The following is a 20,893-nucleotide window of genomic DNA, read 5'->3' on the forward strand; positions in this document are numbered from 1 at the left end:
TCGTGACAAAGTGTTAGTAGCGAAGACTCCGAGTCGGGTGTCGGTGAGAATAACGAAAGGGACTTTATACACTATATACAGGTCATTATACAGGACAAGATCGGATCGGCACGGGGGCCGAGAGCTCACAGCAAACGCGACTGTTCCCGCTCGGCGACGTCCGGTGAGACTCCAACGCGTGACACATCTCACTCCACTTGAGAGCGGCACTGGGCTCCCGGTGGGTCGGTGGATCCGGTTTTCCAGGCGGCGGCGTCGGGACTTATAAAGCCCCGAGAAACGATTGTTACTCAAACGGCCCAATACAAAGCCAGCACTCGACGGTCATCCGAGAGGTCAAACCAGCGACCGCGCTGGCCACCCGCTTCCAAGTTGCCGTGCGCGGTGACCTCCAGGGAAAAGGAAATACGGTGCCGGGCTGTCTGGCACATTGTTGCACGTTTGGACATGTCGCTTGCTGATGCTTCTCCGGGGACGCCGCTGCCTGACGGCTCAGCATCTTGACTTGTCAAGGGAGAATTACGGCGCTGGGCCTTTCGGCGCAGCCCCGGGTTTGTCCAAAGGGCGTTCGCAGGATAAATTCTGCATCTTGTAGATTCGGAATCCGGGCTGGTGGTAATGGCACAACAGTGCTTAACTTAGAAAATTCAAGAAAACTTATAAAAATAAGAAGGTTAAATAATACACACGCACGTTACCATAGGCCTCTCACCAATAACCTTGACACTCAGGTTACTCACACACACACCAAAAAGAAAGAAAGCCTATCTACTCATTAATGAACACCTCGCGAAACTAAAGTTTTACTTAAAACGCATCTTTCAAATCTCGGAGCTTCTCGAACAAAACATAAAGCTCATACCTTATTTATTGAAAGAAATACTAGCCTCAAATCGCGAAAATTTTCAAAATGCTCAAAAATAAAACAAAACAACACCTTTCACTTCTACAGAGGCTCCCTGGCCTCCTGTTCCAGACGTTTACGTCTGACTCATACTTTTGAGCCGCACTCGAGGTGGTCGCGGTTCGAACGCTACTCTGGCTACTGAGGAACAACAAAAGTGCTGACACACTATCAGCTCCTTCAAGACGTTATAGTCTCCTGCCAATTTGCGTCCTGCGCCACGCTTTGATCACGAACTCGACTGACCGCGTCGCAACTCCCTACCACCTCGTCTCGTCTTGCCACCTTGCTCTCCTTCGCACTACATGCTGCATTCCTAAAAGAACGACGGAACGATGAGGAACATAACAACCCTGTGGCCTTTGTCCGCGTTCGCGCAGAACATGCTTCTCGGTCTCTCTTTTACCGGTGGCTCGAACGTGTTTGATGCGCCAACATCGTCAATGACGACCGCACCTTTCTTTTCCTCACGCCCTGGCTTTTTGCATCTTTCGCTGTCTTTGGCTGTGCTACATTAGCCACCGCATTCTGATCTTTATGGCGCTTCTTTCTGCTGCGCCTTTTCCTCGAACTCTCTTTCATGCCGCCTTCTGGCGCCTCGTGCTGGCCGGTACACATCTCGCCGGCCCGGATCGGTCTCCTACCCGCACAGTCTGAGTGATTTTCATTTAAATCAACCCTCACTTTGCCACGACTGGCAGACAGCCCAACCGACTCTCGAACAATGCAGCAGTCTTTACACAAGCTATGCAACTCGCACTCTTGCGAATTGCCCTCTACTGCATCGCCCAGCTCACGCTGTGCCTCGGCGCACAGCCCGTCGGTCTTGATCGCTGTCTCACGCGCACAGTCCGAATGATTCCTTACTAAATCATCCCCCTCTAGGCTACCTAGACTGGCGGAGAGCTGCACCGATCCCTGAATAATGCAGTGGTCTTCCCTTGAGCTACGGAGCCCGCAATCCTGCGAACTACCCTCAACTGCATTGTCCAGCTCGCACTTCACTTCGGCATGCAGATCTGACTTGACATGGGTGCTCGTGTCTGTCGGGTCAACAGTACTCTCTATTTCTTTAGCAACCTCGCTAACATTACAAGCGACGCATACGCGCGGTGATTGTGCCAATTCATTCACAGCTGGCCTAGCTGTCTCTACAGTGCTCTGTTGGCACAGCACCTCGTCGCTCTCATTACGGACTTTAACGGCCTCTGCTGCCACTAAGGCATCGTTAGCTGCTAGCACTTCGAGTTCACTTATGAATGTGCTGCTAATCTCGCAGGTGCTACTACTTCTGTCGGCTTTCGAACAAAATCTGCAATCTACTTCATCCCACTTTTGCTGCGTTTAGCCTACAGATTTCTCAAGCCGTTGTTGACTTCGTGCGTTTAACTACTGCAAATCCTGTATCTGTTTGTTCACTGCTGCCATTTCTTTTTCAAGCTCTTGCCGTTTTTGCTCACGCTCTTGGCGTTCTTGTCTAATTGATTCCCGTTCCTGTCTTTTGCTTAGAATTCGTTTACCCATTTGTTCTATGAATTTCAAATCATTTTCACATTGCAGAATGGTCTTACGAATCTTTGATTCCGTCAAGTCCTCCTCTACTTCAACCTTGATCCCCTGACACAACCACAACAGGGCAGCTCTCGTCAAACACAATAGGACCATGGTCGCTACTTTAAGCTTTGGCTCTGCTGTCACACAATACTTGCTGCGATACCCACGCAAATCAACATACAAGTAAAAGATCCCCAGCAAATCAAATCCACAAACACAGAGAAATTAAAGCCTGGTAAATCTTACAGCCAAAACAAAACGCTTACCCACTGAAGCAGCACCATATCACCAGTCCTTCTCCGCCGTATCCAGTCAGTTGCAAGAGGTGGTCAATCCCAAGTGGCCTCCAACTTGATTAGGATACTGGTCGGTCACCATGTGCCAAAGTCCGTCAGCATCCGTTGCTGTCTCCGAGTCGTAGGCCGATCTACGAGCCGTAGGCCGATCTAGGAGTTGTCGGATGATCTCGCCGCTGCCACCATTTGTAAGGGTTGAAGGTCGTAGAGAGGAACTTGGGAGGAACTAGGCGTACAGGGTTTATTTACAGTATTTACATTTTAAACAAGAGACGTTCGACAGTCTAGCGTGACTCGCACATGGAGCACGCAAGACGAAGCATCCAACATACGAGCACGAAGCTCCAAACACGAACGAGCACAGAGCACGATGACAAGCACACACTAGCAGCCGACAGCAGCCGCTTATAAACACTCCATTGGTCCCTAGTTCCCTAGGTGAGAGAATTTTCGACCAGTCATCGTAAACGAGTCGCCTCTCTGCACGAGGGATTACACACACACACTTTTTGCGTGAGGTTCACGGTCCCCAACCTACGTCAGACAGCCTTCGCAGAACTCGGGAGCTGACCCCCCCAGCACAGCCGCCGGTTTCCCACTTTCTTGCGCCTCTAAATTCCAGAGCTGCCTCTCTCCTGTAGTCGCCACGAGTGTCAGCAGACTGTGATGAATCCTGGGGCCCATGCACCGCAACGCACCCTTTTGGGGGGAAGCTCTTCTTGCTGCCGAGAGAGACCATGAAGACTCAGCAAATCAACCAACAATACGTTGGGTGCCAAACGTGGCTCGCCCTGCTGCCGTCACCGATTCTCCAAACGAGGTGCCTGGTGGATTGACGCTCTTGTAGTCTGCAGTTCTCTGAAGTGCGCCACCACCGCGGGTTGATCAAAGCACGTGCAGCGGGCTGAAATAGCTTTGCAGAGCAGTACCCCTGCAGGCCAATCCTAACAGGCTGCACACTTGATGAGTGCAACTGTCGTCTTGGCCTTGTCCTTACTTGCCTTGAGAGAGCTGCGCTTGCCTTGAATTCTATCAAATGTCACTTTGGTGACTGTGAAACTCAAGTTCTCCGTCATTTTGTTGAGAAGCACAGCCTTTGACCGAATTCGCAAAAGGTCGCAGCATTTGGCAGCTTCAAGCAACCGCAGTTATCACGTGTACTCCAAATTATTTCAGGCTTGTGCTCTTACTTCTGCCGTTCCATGCCCAAGTTTACTGACCTGGTGTTCGCCTGACTTGCCTACTTAACTAGGACATACCTTTTCAATGGACAGCCTAGTGTGATCAATAGTTCTCAAAGCTCTAGTTTGTGCTTGCTTTGGGGCCCGTATTTCGCCACTTTTACCTTTCTGCTGCCACTGAAGAACATACCAATGCCAGTGTAATTGGCCTCGGCACAGTGCTTGTCCAACTTCATGACGTCGTAGAACATGTGGTTGCCTATGCCAGCCATTACCAGAGTAAACCAGAGCACAACTACACTGTAGCAGAGAAACATTGCCTCGCACTCATCTTTGCCATCCACAAGTTTTGCCCATGTATATAGAGCCATCGATTCTCAATCTCACTGATCATTATTCACTGTGTTGGCTCACTGGACTATGTGACCCATTGGGCCGTCTTGCTCATTGGGCCTGAAGGTTGCAAGAATATAACTTTGCTCCCGCCGTGGTTGCTCAGTGGCTGTGGTGTTGGGCTGCTGAGCACGAGGTCGCGGGATCGAATCCCGGCCATGGCGGCCACATTTCGATGGCAGCGAAATGTGAAAACACCCGTGTACTTAGATTTAGGTGCACGTTAAAGATCCCCAGGTGGTCGAAATTTCCGGAGTCCTCCACTACGGCGTGCCTCATAATCAGAAAGTGGTTTTGGCATGTAAAACTCTGTTAAAAAAATATATATATATATATAACTTTTTAGAGTGGTATAGAAGTGGGAAAAAGCTGCATCTTCTCCTGTCAGAGTCCATGCAGTCCTTGAAAAACCTTGAATTCCGAAATCATGTTTTTCAGTCCTTAAAAGTCCTGGAATTTCTGTGGGTCCTTATAAACGCTGGAATTTTAAGCATAGACTACATTTAGTAGATTTTGTGAATTGTCTAGCAATGTTGAAGCAATTATTTCAGTACATATATCTTGCATTGTGTGGCTGTGTGTAAGTGCAGGCATGCAGTTCATGCTCATAAAATAACTGGCTAATTGCTGCGGTGACCGCGTGAAGACATCTCCCAATGCATTGTTTGTGACGTGACTAGAACAGGCAGCATCCTGAACGTTAAGATCACGAGAGAACTGAGGAAGTGAGTGGCCTCCTCAAGACATTATTGTGCTGGTTTAGAAGCCGAGAAGAAGCAGGTTGAAGTAGCTCTGAGCAAGTGCTGTCTCAAGGGGGAAATTGAAAGTTTGAAAAAAAAAAAAAAGAAGAGCAACTTGGTAGCAGCGGTGGCTGAGTTAACAGCTTCTGCAGACACCTATGCTTAGACAGCAGAGGCTAAATGTGACTTGGCTTGCATTTTGAAATGAATGAGCGCAAGGAAGGCTGCCAGAGACAAAGTCCAAGAGATTCTGAGCATCAGCTAAGAACTTGAAAAAAAAAAAAAAAAAGCAGCATGAACTTTCCAAGATCTTGTGTGGGCCTGCTGCGTCCTTGTTTTGTTTTGTGGCATTACTATTCACGGTATGGCCCTTGAAAATATAATGGCTTAGCCTTGAGAGTCCTTGAACATTCTTTAATTCATTGGCTCAGAAGCAACATGAAGCCTGCCTGTTACATCTTCTCCTGCTGCTTTTCCCTGGAACAGGTCCAGAAAAAGTGGATGGAATTGCAGTCAATTTAATCAAACATGGAGGAGATATGCTTGAAAAGCTTGCGACCCTTAATACACAATGCCTCATGTCTTCAAGTGTACCAGAGAGCTGTAAGAATGCCACATTATACTAATACATAAGGAAGGAACCCGGTAAGGTCCATGGTATCGGGATACAAACTTGGAGGAGACACCTTGTGTCGAAGTAGGAGGCACCCACAACCAAACAAGAGAGAGTTGGAAGAATTGTAAACCCATTGGCTTGCTTTCAGTATCGTATAAAATATTCAAGATAATTTCCGATAGAATCAGAGTAACACTTGACTGCAGTCAACCAAAGAACAGGCTGACTTTAGGAAGGCATGTTCTGTCATCAATCAGGTAATTGAGAAATCTGCAGAGTAGAATTAAACTCTCTATATTGCTTTCATAGATTATGAAAAGGCATTTGATTCAGTAGAGATACCTGCAGTCATAGAGGCATTGCATAATCAAGGACTACCTGAGGCATACGGAATATCCTGGGAAATATGCACGAAAATTCCACAGCTACCTAGTTTTTCCACATTGAAAGTAGAAAATTACCTATCGAGGAAAGGGTCATGCAAGGAGACAGAATCTCTCCGATGCTATTCACTGCATGTGTAGAAGTATTCAAGATATTAGACTGGGAAGGCTTAGGAGTGAGGATCAGCGGCAAATATCTCATCAACCTTTGGTTACCAGATAACATTGTTCTGTTCAGAAACATTGGGGATGAACTGCAGCTAATTATTGGGGACGTTAACCGAGAAAGTATAAGAGTAGGTGTTGTGACGCGCTTCTCTGACGCATCACTATGCTGTTATTGTTATGACCTGCCTCATTCCTCTTTGTCCCTCTTGAGGCCAAGTGCATATAAACGTGCCTGGGCCAAACAATAAAGGCTCTTTTTGCTACTCATACCATGGCGACGAGCATGAGATGAGTTGAAGTCATTCCCTCCCCCGGCTTTTCTGGAACCATGGCAGCATACACAAGTCTTCCGCTGTTTGACAAAGCCGTGGGCAAGTGGCCTGCTTACCAGGTGTGTCTAGAGGCATTCTTCGAAGCCAACGGGGTATCCGACAAAAAGAAGCGGGCCTTGCTAATAGCAGGGCTGAGCACTGGTACCGGCGTCAGCAGTGGCTGGTGTGCCCGCAGAGGGTCAATGAACTTTTGTACAGCGAAGTAGTCGCCTGCCTGCAGCCGTATTTTTTTGCTCAGCTTGAATGAGATTGCCCACTCATACAAGTATTTTACATGCAACCAGTTACTCAGGGAGCTGGTCGGGAATTTCGTGGCCATCCCTCAAATTTCAGACGCCTGCAACTTTGGCTCTATGTTGGACCAAATGCTTTGAGCCAAAATCATCTGCAGCTTACAGAAGTCGGCAGTGCGTCGATAGTTACTCGCAAAGTCATCTCTGACACAGGTTGAGGCGGAGGAAATTGCTTTGACTGCCAGAATGGCAGAAGAAAATGGGGAAGCGATAAAATGTGCAGAAAAGGACTAATGCATACAGGTGTTGCAAAACTGGCATGCGCAGGTCTGAGAGAATGAGGCATCAAGGTGCCATGTTTCAGATGTGGAGTCAGTGGCCACAGCATGGGAGCATGCCAATTTCAGCCCGCACACTGCTACAAATGCAAACAGTTGGGCTACATTGCCAGAACGTGCTGTCACCGTGGAACTGTTTCAAATAAAGCGACCAGAAGTTCAACATGACCATGAGCAAAATCAGTAGCCTCTCTGTACACAGACGACTACGATGCAGATGGCTTGTTTCTGATGAGAGCACCACCTGGATTCGTTAGGAATACAGACACGTCGCGACTAAAGGTGCAAATTTTTGACTGGGGAGGGATTCCTGTGAAAATGCAGGTAGATATGGGGCCGCCTCTATTGCTCATCACTTGGCCTACCTTTGAGCGGCATCAAACAGTGTGGCCAAAGCTGTGAGATTTGCTGTTGAAGCTACACTGCTTTCTTTGGAGACTACTAGTACATGGTCAACTTCAGCTCGAAGATGCACTAAGAAACTGCACCACAGAAAGCAGCTTGACTGTTCTGGCATGCTCCGGTCTGAACCTGTGCGGTTGGGACCTCATAGGGGCGTTTGGACTTCTTGAACATCAGTACTCCATGTAGAATGAGAAATTGAGTGCCAACCAACCAAAGTATCTGATAATGCTAACCTTGAGAATGTGCTGACGGAGTTGCAGAAGTGTATAAACTGGAGATAGGTCTCAGTAAAGGGCCACCTGCCTATTTGCCCCTTTGGGAAGGTACAGTTCGGAGATTCTGTAAAGATTGCATGGTACCATATGCATTGTGGGTCAAGGTAGAGGCAGAAGTCGACTGTCTAGTAGAAGCCAGAACTCTGATCTCTGTTGCCCATCCTGAGTGGGCTGTGCCTGTAGTGGCTGCGGTCAAGCTGAACGGCAGCATTCAACCATGCAAAGATTTCAAAACTCCAGTTAACCCGGCTTGACACACTGTGCAGTATCATTTGCCCTGCATAGAGGACATTTTGACAACACTAAATGGCGATGAAGTGTTCACCGCCATCGACCTATGGGAAGCGTACAACCAGCTTCCCTTAGACGAGGAATTGCAACCACTTATCACCATTAACACACCAAAGGACCAGCTTCGCTTTACCTGCCTACCTTTCAAAGTTGCCTTAGCACGCATACTGTTCCAACTTCGCATAGGGTCAACACTGAGTGGTTTACGTGAGGTTCAGGCCTATTTAGACGACATGATTATCGCCAAGAAGTGGAATGACACCACTAAACTTTGCCAGGTATTGCAAAGGTTCCAGGATTTCGGGTTACACCTTTATCTAGAGGAGTCTAAATTCCAGCAAGCAGAGGTTGGCTTCTTAGGGCACCGAATGAGTGACAAAGGCCTTCAGTACAAAGCAGCAAATTTAGAGGCGATTTTGTGGGTCAAACAACCCCACTACACGGCTTGGGAATGGACATATCTAGGCCTGGTTAAGTATTATCACAAGTTTCTGTCGAATGCTTCTACATTCACCGTCCCATTGTATGAACTGTTGCACAAAGGCACAATGGGAATAGGGCTCTAAACACCAACAGGCATTCTGTGGTATACAATGTCTGCTGAAAGAAACCATCTTTTTGGCACACTATTACCCAGACAAGCAATTAATCCTCGAGTGTGACGTGTCAATGGGAATCGGGGCGGTGTTGTCGCATGAGGGGGATGTTGCGGCTAGGGTGGTATTCAGGGCATGGAATCCACCAAGCCCATCAACTACTATGTCAGGCATGTAGAAAATGAAGGGAAAAGGGTTTATTTAGCTTAGTTACATGGCTGCAGTGCGGAAGCCCGCTCCATACAGGAGCAAGTTAACGTCTCAGTTCACATCAAGACCCTCCGTCCTCACTCTCGAAAAGTCTCTGCTTTTAATCCCGTTGTCTTCCCTAGGCGAGTCGACTAAGTAATCTGAAGACTGTCCAGCAGCAAATCACCATCGTCAACTCTGTTGCGATACCATGCCCAGGCTATCCATAACCCGTAGTAACTCCGCCTCGAAGAAACTGGTTTGAAATTTGTGCAAAAAGAAATCATCTAGTGACACATGGTTGGTTCGTCGTTTCCCACCCCGTTCTTCGCTCAGTCTAGTGGGTGAAGCGTGGGCTGATGGTCTTTCGTGGAATTCTGCAGCAGCCAGTTTGCACACTGTCTTTCTTCACTGAGCCTGCAAGATGGGCTGAAAGGCCGAGGGCCTTTCGTGGCATCCTGCAGCAGCCTGTTTGTATGCTGTAGTGATTTGACTCGTCTAACTAACTACGCTTATCCATTCGTTCATGGCGTTCCCTCTCGTTTATCTTTTTCTCTGGTTTCCAGGTAATGGGGGTGGGGTGGGGGGGGTGAGCGCCTTCGGTTGTTTTCCATGCCGCACTGATGTCTGGTTAGGAGGAGCATTGGTTTGACATGTGGCGAATGTCGAATTAACGCCATTGGTGGGTTGAGACGTAACAGGGGCCACCGCATAGTGCAGCCAATAGGATTACGCTTGTGAGTCCCGACAGCCGCTGAAAAAAAAATAAGGCCCGTCTGGGGGCCGACTGTCATGGGATGAACTGCTGCTAGCCACGGGTCACTTGAGAGACCTCGGTGTGTTGGATCCAGCTCGCGGCTCATAGTTTCTAGACCCCTGGTGTAGATAGATAGATACAGAAAGCCTCTTTAAACTTGGTGCCTAGCGAATTTTTTATAACATACAAAGCTGTCAGTCAATCTTATTGAAGCAAGTTTTGTTTTGTGCAGCAATCATTAGAAACATTTAACGCTGTTCCAAATTTCTACTGTTGTCTACATTGTCCGCAGGGTTATGTAATTACGCTAGTTATGCTGAAAGCCCAACCAGTAAAGAGAAAGTAAATCAGTTAAGGTGTTCTTGCAAAGCTCTATTTTAGTTAGTCTTGTCCTAACAGGTTGGTTATAAGAAATTAAGTGAAGGTTAATGTTTCTTTTTTTGAATTTTGTGCCCCCAACGCTGGTACTCCAGTGTGGTGTCGGGAGTGTCGAAGTATATTTTCGTATTTGGGCTGCTGGGGCCGAGTAGAAGTTCTTGCCAGCTCAGTCTTTTAGAAAATAAAGTAGTTGGTCTTTACTGATAACTAGTTAACCTAGCCCAAGCAGACGGCAGCAAAATCCATGACGTCACTGTGAACTGGTGTGAGAACTTCAGGGTAGTGTGGCGTCACACGATTTTTGCTTTTCATACCTTTTCTGGCTAGCCTTTTCTTGCGGTAAAAGTGGCTTGTTTTTGATGTTGTAAAAAGGTAATTTACTAGCTCAGCTCAAATAATTTTTCTCTTTCATGTCCCTTTGAGCATATCTCTGGCAAAACATTTGTAAGGATGTTTCAGTGTTTTTGTAGGTGTCTCATGTGATACATTATGCAAAGAGAAAATTGCGGGCTATCACAGTAGGACTGTGTGGTGGCCAGTCATATGGCAGGGCCAGAAATATAAAACCGAGGCCTCGTAAACGGGCATGTGCACCATCTTGTATAAAAATGAGAAGATCCTCATTATGCAGCATGGTGAAGCATTTATTTTAATCTGGAGAACAAATTGGCTCATAACTTTGGCTGATGTTATGCCTTTGGTCTTTGTTTTGTCCCACATGGCTTTGCCACATGCAGAGAATGTGGTCGAATAATTGTGACCTGTAGCATGAAAGCTCTCTGCATGCACTATGTGGTGATCGCAGTCCTTTGCCGACAGTTCTTTAGAGTATAATGTCGCTTTTAAAGGCCAGAATGGGAGAAAAGAATTAACTGTCACCTTAGGCATGGGTGGCGAAGAAGCGACTACTTGTGGCAGGTCCTTTATGAATTTCTGATTGCGTTGACTGGTGCCCTGCCACTACCATTGCATGCGTATTAGAGACTACCACACTTTGTATTTCGTGTGTCAGCTGAATGTGTTGTTGAACATTCGAGGAATCTGTATGAATTAGCAGCTTGGTAGACTTTTTGCTATTGTGTGCACAAGAGAACGAAATCCTGGATACTTCCTTCTATTCAAGATAAAACTAGTTTCACTAAAATAAATGCAATATTGTCGATGTTATATAAGAAAGGTAGAAGTTTCTAGACAACTTGTAGTAAACGCACTTCTTTGATGGTTCATAAATGATCACTGTAACAATAACCTGTCTCCCCTTTTTCTTTTTGTTATCCAGATATGACAAGCCTGTGAGGAAAGTCAATTCAAGATGTTTGAAGGTGTTGTTGCGCATCTTCTAAACAAGTATCTTGGGAAATACATCAAAGATCTCGACAGTGAGAACCTCAATGTAGGGATTTTTAATGGTGAGTGGCCTCACAAAAGTTTACTGCTGTTGAGATGTGCACCCCCCTGTATTCTTCACCTGTGTGCAATCTGTTCCATGCTGGTCAGCTTGAGAGTGTATGTCACATTCACTTTGCAGGGTAAGAGGTTACAATACAAGCAGCTGGTTCAGCTAAGTATACTTGGAGTGCTTAAAATCGCTACAAGCTTTTAAGACTGAAACTTCTCATACCTTTCCTTCTTTTTTTTTTTTTTGCCAATAAGATATTCTACTGGGATTACTGTATTTAGGCAGTTCCTTTACTGAAAAATTCACTTTCATTGGTATGAATGTCCAAAACGTGGCTTTGTCCTTTGATGATAGTGTTTCCAGCCTACCTGACAATCAAATAGAATATCAGCATCTATCAAACTCTTACCATGTGGGATCTGTGATATTCATTGCTGACATGCTATCATGCAAGTGTGCGTGAATGCTCACTGCTGATAAATGTGTCATTTGTGTGGTATACAGTCCAGAGCTTGGCAAAGATACTATCAAATTTATCATGTTACAGGTATAAAATACTAGGGTGATAAGTATTTGAGATACAAGAGGATTAATTGTATTTGATATGATACTTGCTGTATGTATGTTATGATACCTTGGTACATGCACATGAGTTAATTTCTCATTTATAGCTCCACTGTAGAGGCCGCCGGAAGTTCGCAGGTGTTCACTTGCGAATTTCTTACCTCCAACCAGCAGACATCGATCCTTTCAAATTTAATCCACTAATAACTACAAACTTTTTTTGACATTGTGGCAAAATTTAGGGGTGGGAATCCTGTGCCAATTGTGCCATTTGATACTCTCATAAATTGCTTTGCCAAATTGTGCCAAAAGAAGAAAAATCGCTGAAATTTCTCCACGCTGCGCCAGATCAGCTTTGGCAGCTTTGCCTCTGGCAAGCCTCCGTGAAAGATCGCCAACGGGTGCAGTGCATGGTGTGGCTGGTCTCTGAGGTGTTGCATAAATGTGGCTTTCGTATTCTGGCTGCCAGTGGGTGCCAACAGTTGCTCCCAATTAGGCCCCCTGAATGAAATTATAGTGTATGCACTAGAATTTTAGTACTTTGTACTAAATTTAAAGGTAGTGACCCTCTGTTATTTCTTGCCTGTCTCTGACTTGACTGACAGCTGTGCTATCTGCTATAATATTTCATGCAACAAGTTCTGTCAGATATCATTAATACATGCGCACTCGCTTCCTCGACTGATATTCTGCTTCAAGAAATCCCTGGATGATGAATGCACTACTACATTTCATCCGCAAAAAAGATAACTGTCGCTAGTTTGATAAAACGGTGGGCCCACTTTTTCAGCTTATGTGCGCGTTGTGGGGCATTCATGCGCTAGTACGTTTGGCGTCACAGTTACAAATACCGATCTGGCAAGAGTGCTGGCATTCTTTTCCACTGATGCTTGATCGCACATGTTATTTCCCCCACCGAATGGTGTTTGCCAGAAGTTCTCTTATGGGCACAAGTTCACCCAAATAAAGTTCATTTACTTCCCAAGTCACCTCGTCCCTATGCCTACGGACAAAAACTGGCACTTCAGCATGACATTTGGTGGAGGTGCTTATAATTCGAACACTCCCCTCAAGCTGGGAAACCAGCTCAGTATGCACCGACAATCACACCAAAGTCATTAAGGAAGGGGCCCTAGAGAAATGCAGACCAGCCATAGACTCCTGGGGCTGCCCCCAGAGTATGGACTCTTGCGTGACCCTAAATGCTGTGTGGAAACCCACCCTGCTACAGCCATGACCAACGCTGCTACGCCCACTACGTTCACTTTTCAACAACCGAAGGAAGCTCCGAAGTGTCATGGCTCCACCTGCGAGGTCTCGCAAGAATGGCTAGACACGTTCGAGAGGGTTGCATCATATAACGGGTGGTTAGGAGAAGAAAAGCTGTGAAATGTCTTTTTCTCACTAGAAGCATCCGCTCACATGCGGTTCGAAAACCAGGAAACTACACTGACAAGTTGGGACCTCTCTGGGCCCCATGCAGTTGGCATCGACATTTCTGAGTGCCCAACGAAAGGAACTAGCTGAGGCCATGCTTCAAACCCGGCAGCAACACCACAATGAGCCCGTAGCTACATTCGTCGAGGAAATGCAGAAAATCTTCCGACACATGGATGCCGATATGACTGAGGGAAAGAAGCTCCAGTACCTGATGCGGGCCATGAAGAAACAGCTATTCGTCGGTCTCATTCGTAACCCACCAAAAACAATTGCAGAGCTTGTAACAGGGGCAGCTACCATTGAAAAAATGCTTGAGCTAGAGGCCAGGCTGTACAACCAGGACTTGCCAGTTGCACTCGACGCTAATAGCCTCCATGCGACTATTCATTCTATAATTTGGGAAGAACTTCAAAAACTGCTCCCTGCTGCTGTCCCACCCGGGGCTGCACCAGAACCTGGGGACAGCATTGCCAACTCAGACAGTCCTCACCCGTGGTGATGACTTACGCTGACCCTACCCGTGACCAGATGCATCTAGTTCCGTGCAGTCAACCATACGTGCCGTCAACACGCCTCTGTTCTACACACCATTACCATGACTGCAGCCGCATAGCCAACGTACATCTTTTCAAGAAGCCACTTCGAGGAAGTCTGACCTCTGGCGGACACCAGACCGACGCCCATTATGCTTCCACTGTGGGGAAGCCGGCCACGTGCTCCAAACCTGACCTTACCGCCAGATGGGCCTACACGGGTTCACCATCGATGCCCCATGCCATCGAGGCCCAGGCCAGCGGCCACATGAAGTTGAGGCCTACCTGAGAGAAACGGAAGGGCAAGCCCAGATTCGTTACAGGTCACCATCACTGCTCTTAAGCTGCCCCCAGTCACCACACCCAGCGTATGCCTATGGAGCAAGAAGGTGATCCCCGAGCCCTCGTTGGGGAAACTAACGAAAGCAACGTACGGAGGTGACGCTGCTTCCCAGCGAACCCAGCAAGACCCTCCAACTGATATGCCACGAGCCGATGCTACTGCTCCATGAAGCGACGATACTACACCATGACCCGACGCTGTGACACCACGAACCAATGCCGCAACAATGCCCAACTTTGAAGTTTCGGCCCGACGTAGTCATGACCTCTCTAAGCAACACACCGCACAGTCGATCACCCATTGACCTTGAAGTCGGATGCCAAGTGCCGGCTTGCAGGTGGCCATCAACGGATGTCAAGTAACCGCGCTCATTGACACTGGGGCTGACTACTCAGTGATGAGCAAACCATTTCTGGTGCAGTTGAGGAAAATCAGAACTGTATGGGACGGCCCGCAAATTCGCACAGCTGGAGGGCATCTCGTAACGCCAACTGGAAGACGCACCATGCGAGTTACTCTTCGTGGTCCTGCGTACCCAGTGAACTTTGTCATCCTGCAACAGCGCTCGCGTAACATTATTCTCGGGACGGACTTCCTGGGTAAAAGAAGTGCAGTAATCGACCTAAAAGCAAGCTCTTTAATGCTCACCAGTGGACAGTCAGCATCATTGGAAAGCACTGGCTACCAACGCGCTGCACTCACAATCCTTGAGGATACAGTGAGCATCCCGCCCCATGCAAGCGTCCTCAGATCTGTTGAAATGGAAGAAAAAGCAGCCAGATACAGGATCGTCGAATGGAATGTGCAGTTGCTTCTCGATTGACAAATTTCTGTCGCATGTGGTGTGGTCCATTTACATCGAAGCTGAGCGGACATTCTCATTGCGAACTTCAGTTTCTAGCAAATTGGACAAACGCCAATCGTGCTATCGACACGACCCTGTAAACAAGTTAAAAATGGTGCTGCGCAAAGAAATGGACATGAACAGAAATAAGCGCATGTGGCAGCGCTCTTTTGTGGGGGAGCACTGCCACATGTGCTTATCATATCATATTGTCATATCTTCCTTCATCAGTGCTTTTATGGCTGGTTTAGACATTCTTCTCTGATATGAGTGTGTCTTAGCATGTATTTCTGTTTGTGATGCGCATAAAAAATGTATTTTGTCTTTGTTCACTGCATGTCACTTTTTATAGATACTGCCATTGTACTGCCTTGTCATTTTTCACTCGACATGTAACAAAATTCCACTCCTGTAAAGGCCCTTTCTTAGGCTGACAGTATAAATAAACTTCGTGCTGCCCACATCTTCCTTCCCCTCTCGCCACCATACTTGCGCCATGTGGTCCTCTCTCTGGCAATTACAGTCAACTGCACACGCGGCCTCCGACAACTGTGCCTTGCCTTGCCTCACGCGGAGCTCTCGGTCCACTTATGCCGCCACTCTCTCCCCACAACTCCCTCTCCCCTCGAAACGTGAAACAGTACAGGAAGAGAAGCTGTGGTTCATGGTAGAGCACCAACTGGTCTGTGTGGACAATAGTTTGACGATGTCCCGTAGTAGGGTTACTCAGAACAGTCATTTTCTCCTAACCGCTTGACCACGCGATAAGGTCTACATTGCCGCAGTGCCAACTTGGCTGAGACATCCTTGGCAGCATCAATCAAGGAATGACTGTCTAAGAGCATGATACCGTTTTTAATGGTTGTTGACTGCCGATGATGGCCATAACTCGGCTTCTGTGCTTGCCAAGCAGCTGCTTGGATGTTTCTGAGCATACTTGAAGGCCTCTTCAAGGCACTGCTGGAGTTCTGCAGCAAAGGCGTAGTGTACCACTGCTGGAGGCTCTGCATCTTCCTTGTCAGGTGTAGGTTCCCATGGGGTCACGTGCGGGTTCTCACTGGCCGTGAGCTTGCAGAGCTCAACGCCGTAACACAGCTAGGCTGGAGTATAACCAGTGACTATGCTCTCTGCAATACGCATGGCAAGGGTAATGTCAGGTATGTGCTGGTACCAGTTTTTATGGTTGGAGCTGTGTGCTCATAGGCACTGCTTAATGTTGTCCTTGTGGCACTCGACCATTTATCCTACTGGTCAGTATGGCACAGTGTGACGGTCCTTGATGCCCCAGTGTTTTAGATTGCACTATAAAGGGCTCACAAAGGGCTTTCCATTGTTGCTTGTGATGGCCACAGGTGTGCCATGGCAACAGAAAACTGCAACTAAACAATAGAAGATTTTCATACTTGCCGTTCCTAGAGGGAAGAGCTCTGGAAACTTAGTGAATTTGTCGGTAATTACCAACAAGTATTTGTGGCCATGAAGTGCAGTAGGCAAAGACCCATTAATATAGACACAACTCTTCCGTGAGAACCGGCGCCCACTGACTGTTCATGAGGCCCTCAAGCTCCATGAATTCATATTCGCATCTTGCCATGCGCTGCAGACAATTCTGATGTAAACCCGTTCTATGTGAAACAATTGTCCTCTTTCAGTACCGAGACAGGACAACTAGGGAGGTTGTAGAGGCTTTCTACATTCACAAAAACGGTTTTACGTGTGCCAGCCAGCCCTCGATTAACCTTCACGCAAGCGAAATTTCTTGACAAAGCGTTTTTAGCTGCTAACACGGTGCTATCAGTGCACCCATGAGAAGGGCCTGATTCAGAGCTTGATTCTCTCTTACAATCTCAGAGTGTTAGGTTTTTAGTGTTTTTATGCACATAGCTATGTTGCGATTGAATTTTACAAATATTTCAAGCTTTCTGGGAGGATTGGAGCGTGCTTGCGCATTGACGCATTGTGCTTTTGATCAGTGTTGACTGATAAAAACACATGGTTTTCTGAGAATAAACTTTAGTTTGAAGTTAGCGCTCATCCTGTCTGGAGTTCCTTTCCTCTGTCCCAGTGTTTTTTTTTTGCGCTTCAAGCCAATTGTACTCAGGGTGTCTACCAACCGGGAAAACCGAGAATTCTCAGGGAATTTGAATAGTCTGCAAATACTCAGGGATAACTCGGGGAATTTGTGCTTCTATCAGGGAAAATTAGCTGTAACTTTATTGAAAGGGAACGAAAGTCGTGGTAATGCTGGCTCCAGTAACAGAGGAATCGCCACGAATCGTCATTGACGCCGTGTCATCGGCACGAGGTATTGCCAGAGTAGTTAATGACCGATTTTCCAGACGCCCGATAATTCGCACGGCTTTGCGGCACCACCACGTACTCCATATAGTCAACCTATATTGCCCTGACTGCAGTTGTTGCAGAGAGCCAGGCCATCTTCTTGGTTACCATCCATTCTCATCCTGACCAACGGTGAAGATTTTTTTGGGCCATGGAGGAGCTGTTACATTAGGCCAGTGGGGGCAACGATTTTTGAACCTCTCCTGTTTTAGTGAGATGAATCGGTTTAACGGCTACGGGGTTGATGGCTGACACTTGGTCAGCGACCAAAATGCTGAGATCAAAGAACTCCTGGGAAAGCGCATTCTACGCCGCGTCATTGTGGTCGCTGCTAGTTGCCAAAGCTAATTGACAGATGACCCAGCTAATCGCTAGGCCAGCTGTCATTGTAAGAGGCATGTGGCATAGAAAAAAAAGGAAGAGGACGATGGGCACGTATTGGTCCAAATGGCATGAGCCCTCGAGGCGTGTGACCCGAGCTGTGATGAGAGAGAAGCGGCGCAGAGCTGGCATTATTGACGTGGCTCTGGGCCAAGAAGGTTGTAGCGTTAGCATCGCACTGGCGACGAAAGCCATGGAGGTTTGGTCAAGTCCTGGCGATCCACGGTGTGGCCGTCGACCTTGGCGACGTTCGAGTGAGGCTCCTTGTACCTGCTGCTGCCTCTCACGGCAGTGCCGGGAACTCCAGGAAGGATCCCCTTCAGAGGCAGACCAGCACGTACGATAGTCCCCGGGGTGTCTTGTCGGCACTCGAAGAAGTAGCGGCGTAACCCGGAGTTAGGCCTAACTAGTAAGGCCAGAGTGCCATGTCAGCGACAGAGTTCGGGACATCGGCATTCGAGACGGACGAGTTGACTGGCCAACACCAAGGCAGCAACACTTACGGAGTCTGCGAGAGCACCGACTATGATGAAGATCTGACACGCACCAGACTTTGAGGATACGTGCGACAACAAAAGTCTGTAAGAATGCTCCTTTACAGTGTACTAGAAGGTTTGTAGTGGGCTCAGAGGAGGGCCTGGCCTGATGTGTTGCATGTTGCCGCTGAGAGGTGGCGCAGCAAGAGGTTCCTCTTGAAGCTTCGCTCCGGTAGCTCCGGGGCACAGCGGCTGCCTAGCAGGCGGCGTTACTTTTACCATTTCACTTTGAAGTAGACTGCCGGTTTCTGCACTGCTGACCGGGCAATTATTTGTAGGGTATCTCGCCACTTTGGCAGGAATAAAAAGTGCGATTCTCCGGACCACTGGAGATGGCTCGGGGAAGATTATACGTCATTCCTGCGATGATGTTAAATATCTGCCCAGTTTGTTTTTACAATCATTATGCTTAGACGGGAAGCTTAATTTGTCTGTGTCAATGCCACAGCCTAATCATGCGCAAAGGGCTGACCCGTTACCTTCATCATCCTGTGTGTTTTAACCGCTTCAAGCTTGATTGTTAAACTGCCGTGGTACATTACATGGCTGCAGGAAAGTAAACTTGCCATGCGCTCTCATAGGCTCGGAGGCCAATTTGTTCAGTGATTATGGATATGCAATCTCAAATGGTTTGTCGACGGCACTCGTACTTGCTCTCCTTTACAAGCCCATTTCCTTACAATACAAAGCATGGGCAAGTTCGCCGAAACAAAGAGGCATTTGTTCAGGGCATGTATAAATACTTTATTTTTATTTTACTTATTTATACATACTGCAGCCTCAATGAAGCTATTGCAGGAGTGAGACGAACAGCAAACATACAAACGTTTATAACCAAGCTTGCGTGAATTGCTTCTGTAGTAGTGAATAGAAGTCACCTGGTAATGAATTCCAGACTTCAATTGTTGATGGAGAAAAAGCTGTATTTAAAAAAAATGGTGCGGGCAGAAAAGGTTGAGATATTTAGACCGTGTTGACTCCTCATAATGAGGGTTTAGAAAAGGTCAAATAGTTATCTAGAGAGGAAAGATGAAGAGAATTGATTAACATGTGGAGGAATTCTAGGTATTCAAGCTCGCAATGCTCTGCAAGAAGAGCAATACCAAGTAGGCGAAGAGAGTTAGATGGTGAAAAAAGTTATTGTCATATCTCCTATGAACGAAACATGCTGCCTTTTTTTGCACTGATTCTAGTTTTTTAATGTCAGTGTCTGCATGGATTTCATACAACGCAGCCATGTTTGAGGATGGGACGAATTAGTTTAGTTTAGTTTAGTTTCTTGAGAAGCAAGACACTGCGTATGATGTAAGCAACCTGGTCTTTTAAGGGCCTTGTTACAGGTGACATCAGTGTGTTCCGACCATCACAAATCGTGTGTTAGTAGCCTACCTAAGTATATGAATTCGAGCACTCTATTTAAAGTAACAGTATTAAAGGCATAGGCAAAGAAGGAAGGGCATGAGCGCCATGTAAAAGACATGGAGACAGTTTTGGAAAAGTTTATAATGGCACGCACTAGTTACGCTAGAGGTCGAGGAAGAAGAAGTGTGCGTGGTAGCTGCTGCAAACACGAACTGTAAACGGCTGTTCGCTTAGAACTGACTGGCTGGCTTTTCCTCTCGTGACAAACTGGTGGAGGTGCTGGGTACGCATCCATCGTATGCCTACGGGTCCTGAACCAGAAGCTACCGACGCCAGTACCTCGGGGACGGCAGAAATCTATCGAAGCAGCCGTCGCCTCCAAGGTCTTCCACCGCAATACAGTCCCCTGGCAAGCTCCGTGAGGAAGATGTCAACAACTACCGCAAGCCAAACCGAGGTGATCCCAAATGCTCCCGTACCATGCATTCTCAACGCGCCTCGCACGCCTAACCCGTTCCATGGCGACGCCTTTGAGGACGTTGAAGACTGGTTGGACCATTTCGACCGGGTCGCCGCCTTTAACGACTGGGACGATCGCCGTAAGTTGAAGAACGTCTACTTTTCCCTTTTAGACGCGGCGAGAGTATGGTACGAGAACCACGAAGCCTCATTTACCAGCTGGCAGGAGTTTTACCGACTGCTATGCGAAGCCTTCTGCACTCCCGAAAGGAAAGAAAGAGCCGAACAGGCACTGTCTTCGAGGTTCCAAATGCCAAACGAAACCGTCGCCATGTTCGTCGAAGACATGACGCGATTGTTCCGTCGGGCGGACCCACTAATGCCACAAGACAAGAAGGTGCGTCTGTTAATGCGAGGCGTAAAGGAACAGCTTTTCGCGGGCCTCGTGCGTAATCCTCCTGCAACAGTCTCTCAGTTCGTTCGTGAGGCAACAGTCATGGAACGTATGCTTCGGCAGCGGCTCTCGCAGTATGAACGCCAGACCACCATGACTGCTGCATGCTCTCTCGTACCTGCAAATGATGACAGGGAGTCACTTACCGAGCTAATACGACAAATTGTTCGAGAAGAACTGCAAAAGTCCTATGCATCGGCTTCGACACC

At 47.4% G+C, this 20,893-nt stretch overlaps 1 protein-coding gene across 3 annotated transcripts in view; it reads left to right on the top strand.

The window, feature by feature from the left end:
* Nucleotides 1–20,893, top strand: part of LOC142586048 (intermembrane lipid transfer protein VPS13A-like) — a 935,034-nt gene that overhangs the window by 24,081 nt on the left and 890,060 nt on the right. For all 3 annotated transcript variants that reach the window (XM_075697293.1, XM_075697294.1, XM_075697295.1), the window contains one exon: nucleotides 11,309–11,438. In XM_075697293.1, the coding sequence (XP_075553408.1) occupies nucleotides 11,342–11,438 (97 nt within the window). In that variant the 5' untranslated portion in view covers nucleotides 11,309–11,341. Of the gene's footprint in view, nucleotides 1–11,308; nucleotides 11,439–20,893 lie in introns of those variants that run through there.

Source organism: Dermacentor variabilis, chromosome 6 (assembly GCF_050947875.1).
Source record: "Dermacentor variabilis isolate Ectoservices chromosome 6, ASM5094787v1, whole genome shotgun sequence".
Taxonomy (NCBI): Eukaryota; Metazoa; Arthropoda; class Arachnida; order Ixodida; family Ixodidae; genus Dermacentor; species Dermacentor variabilis.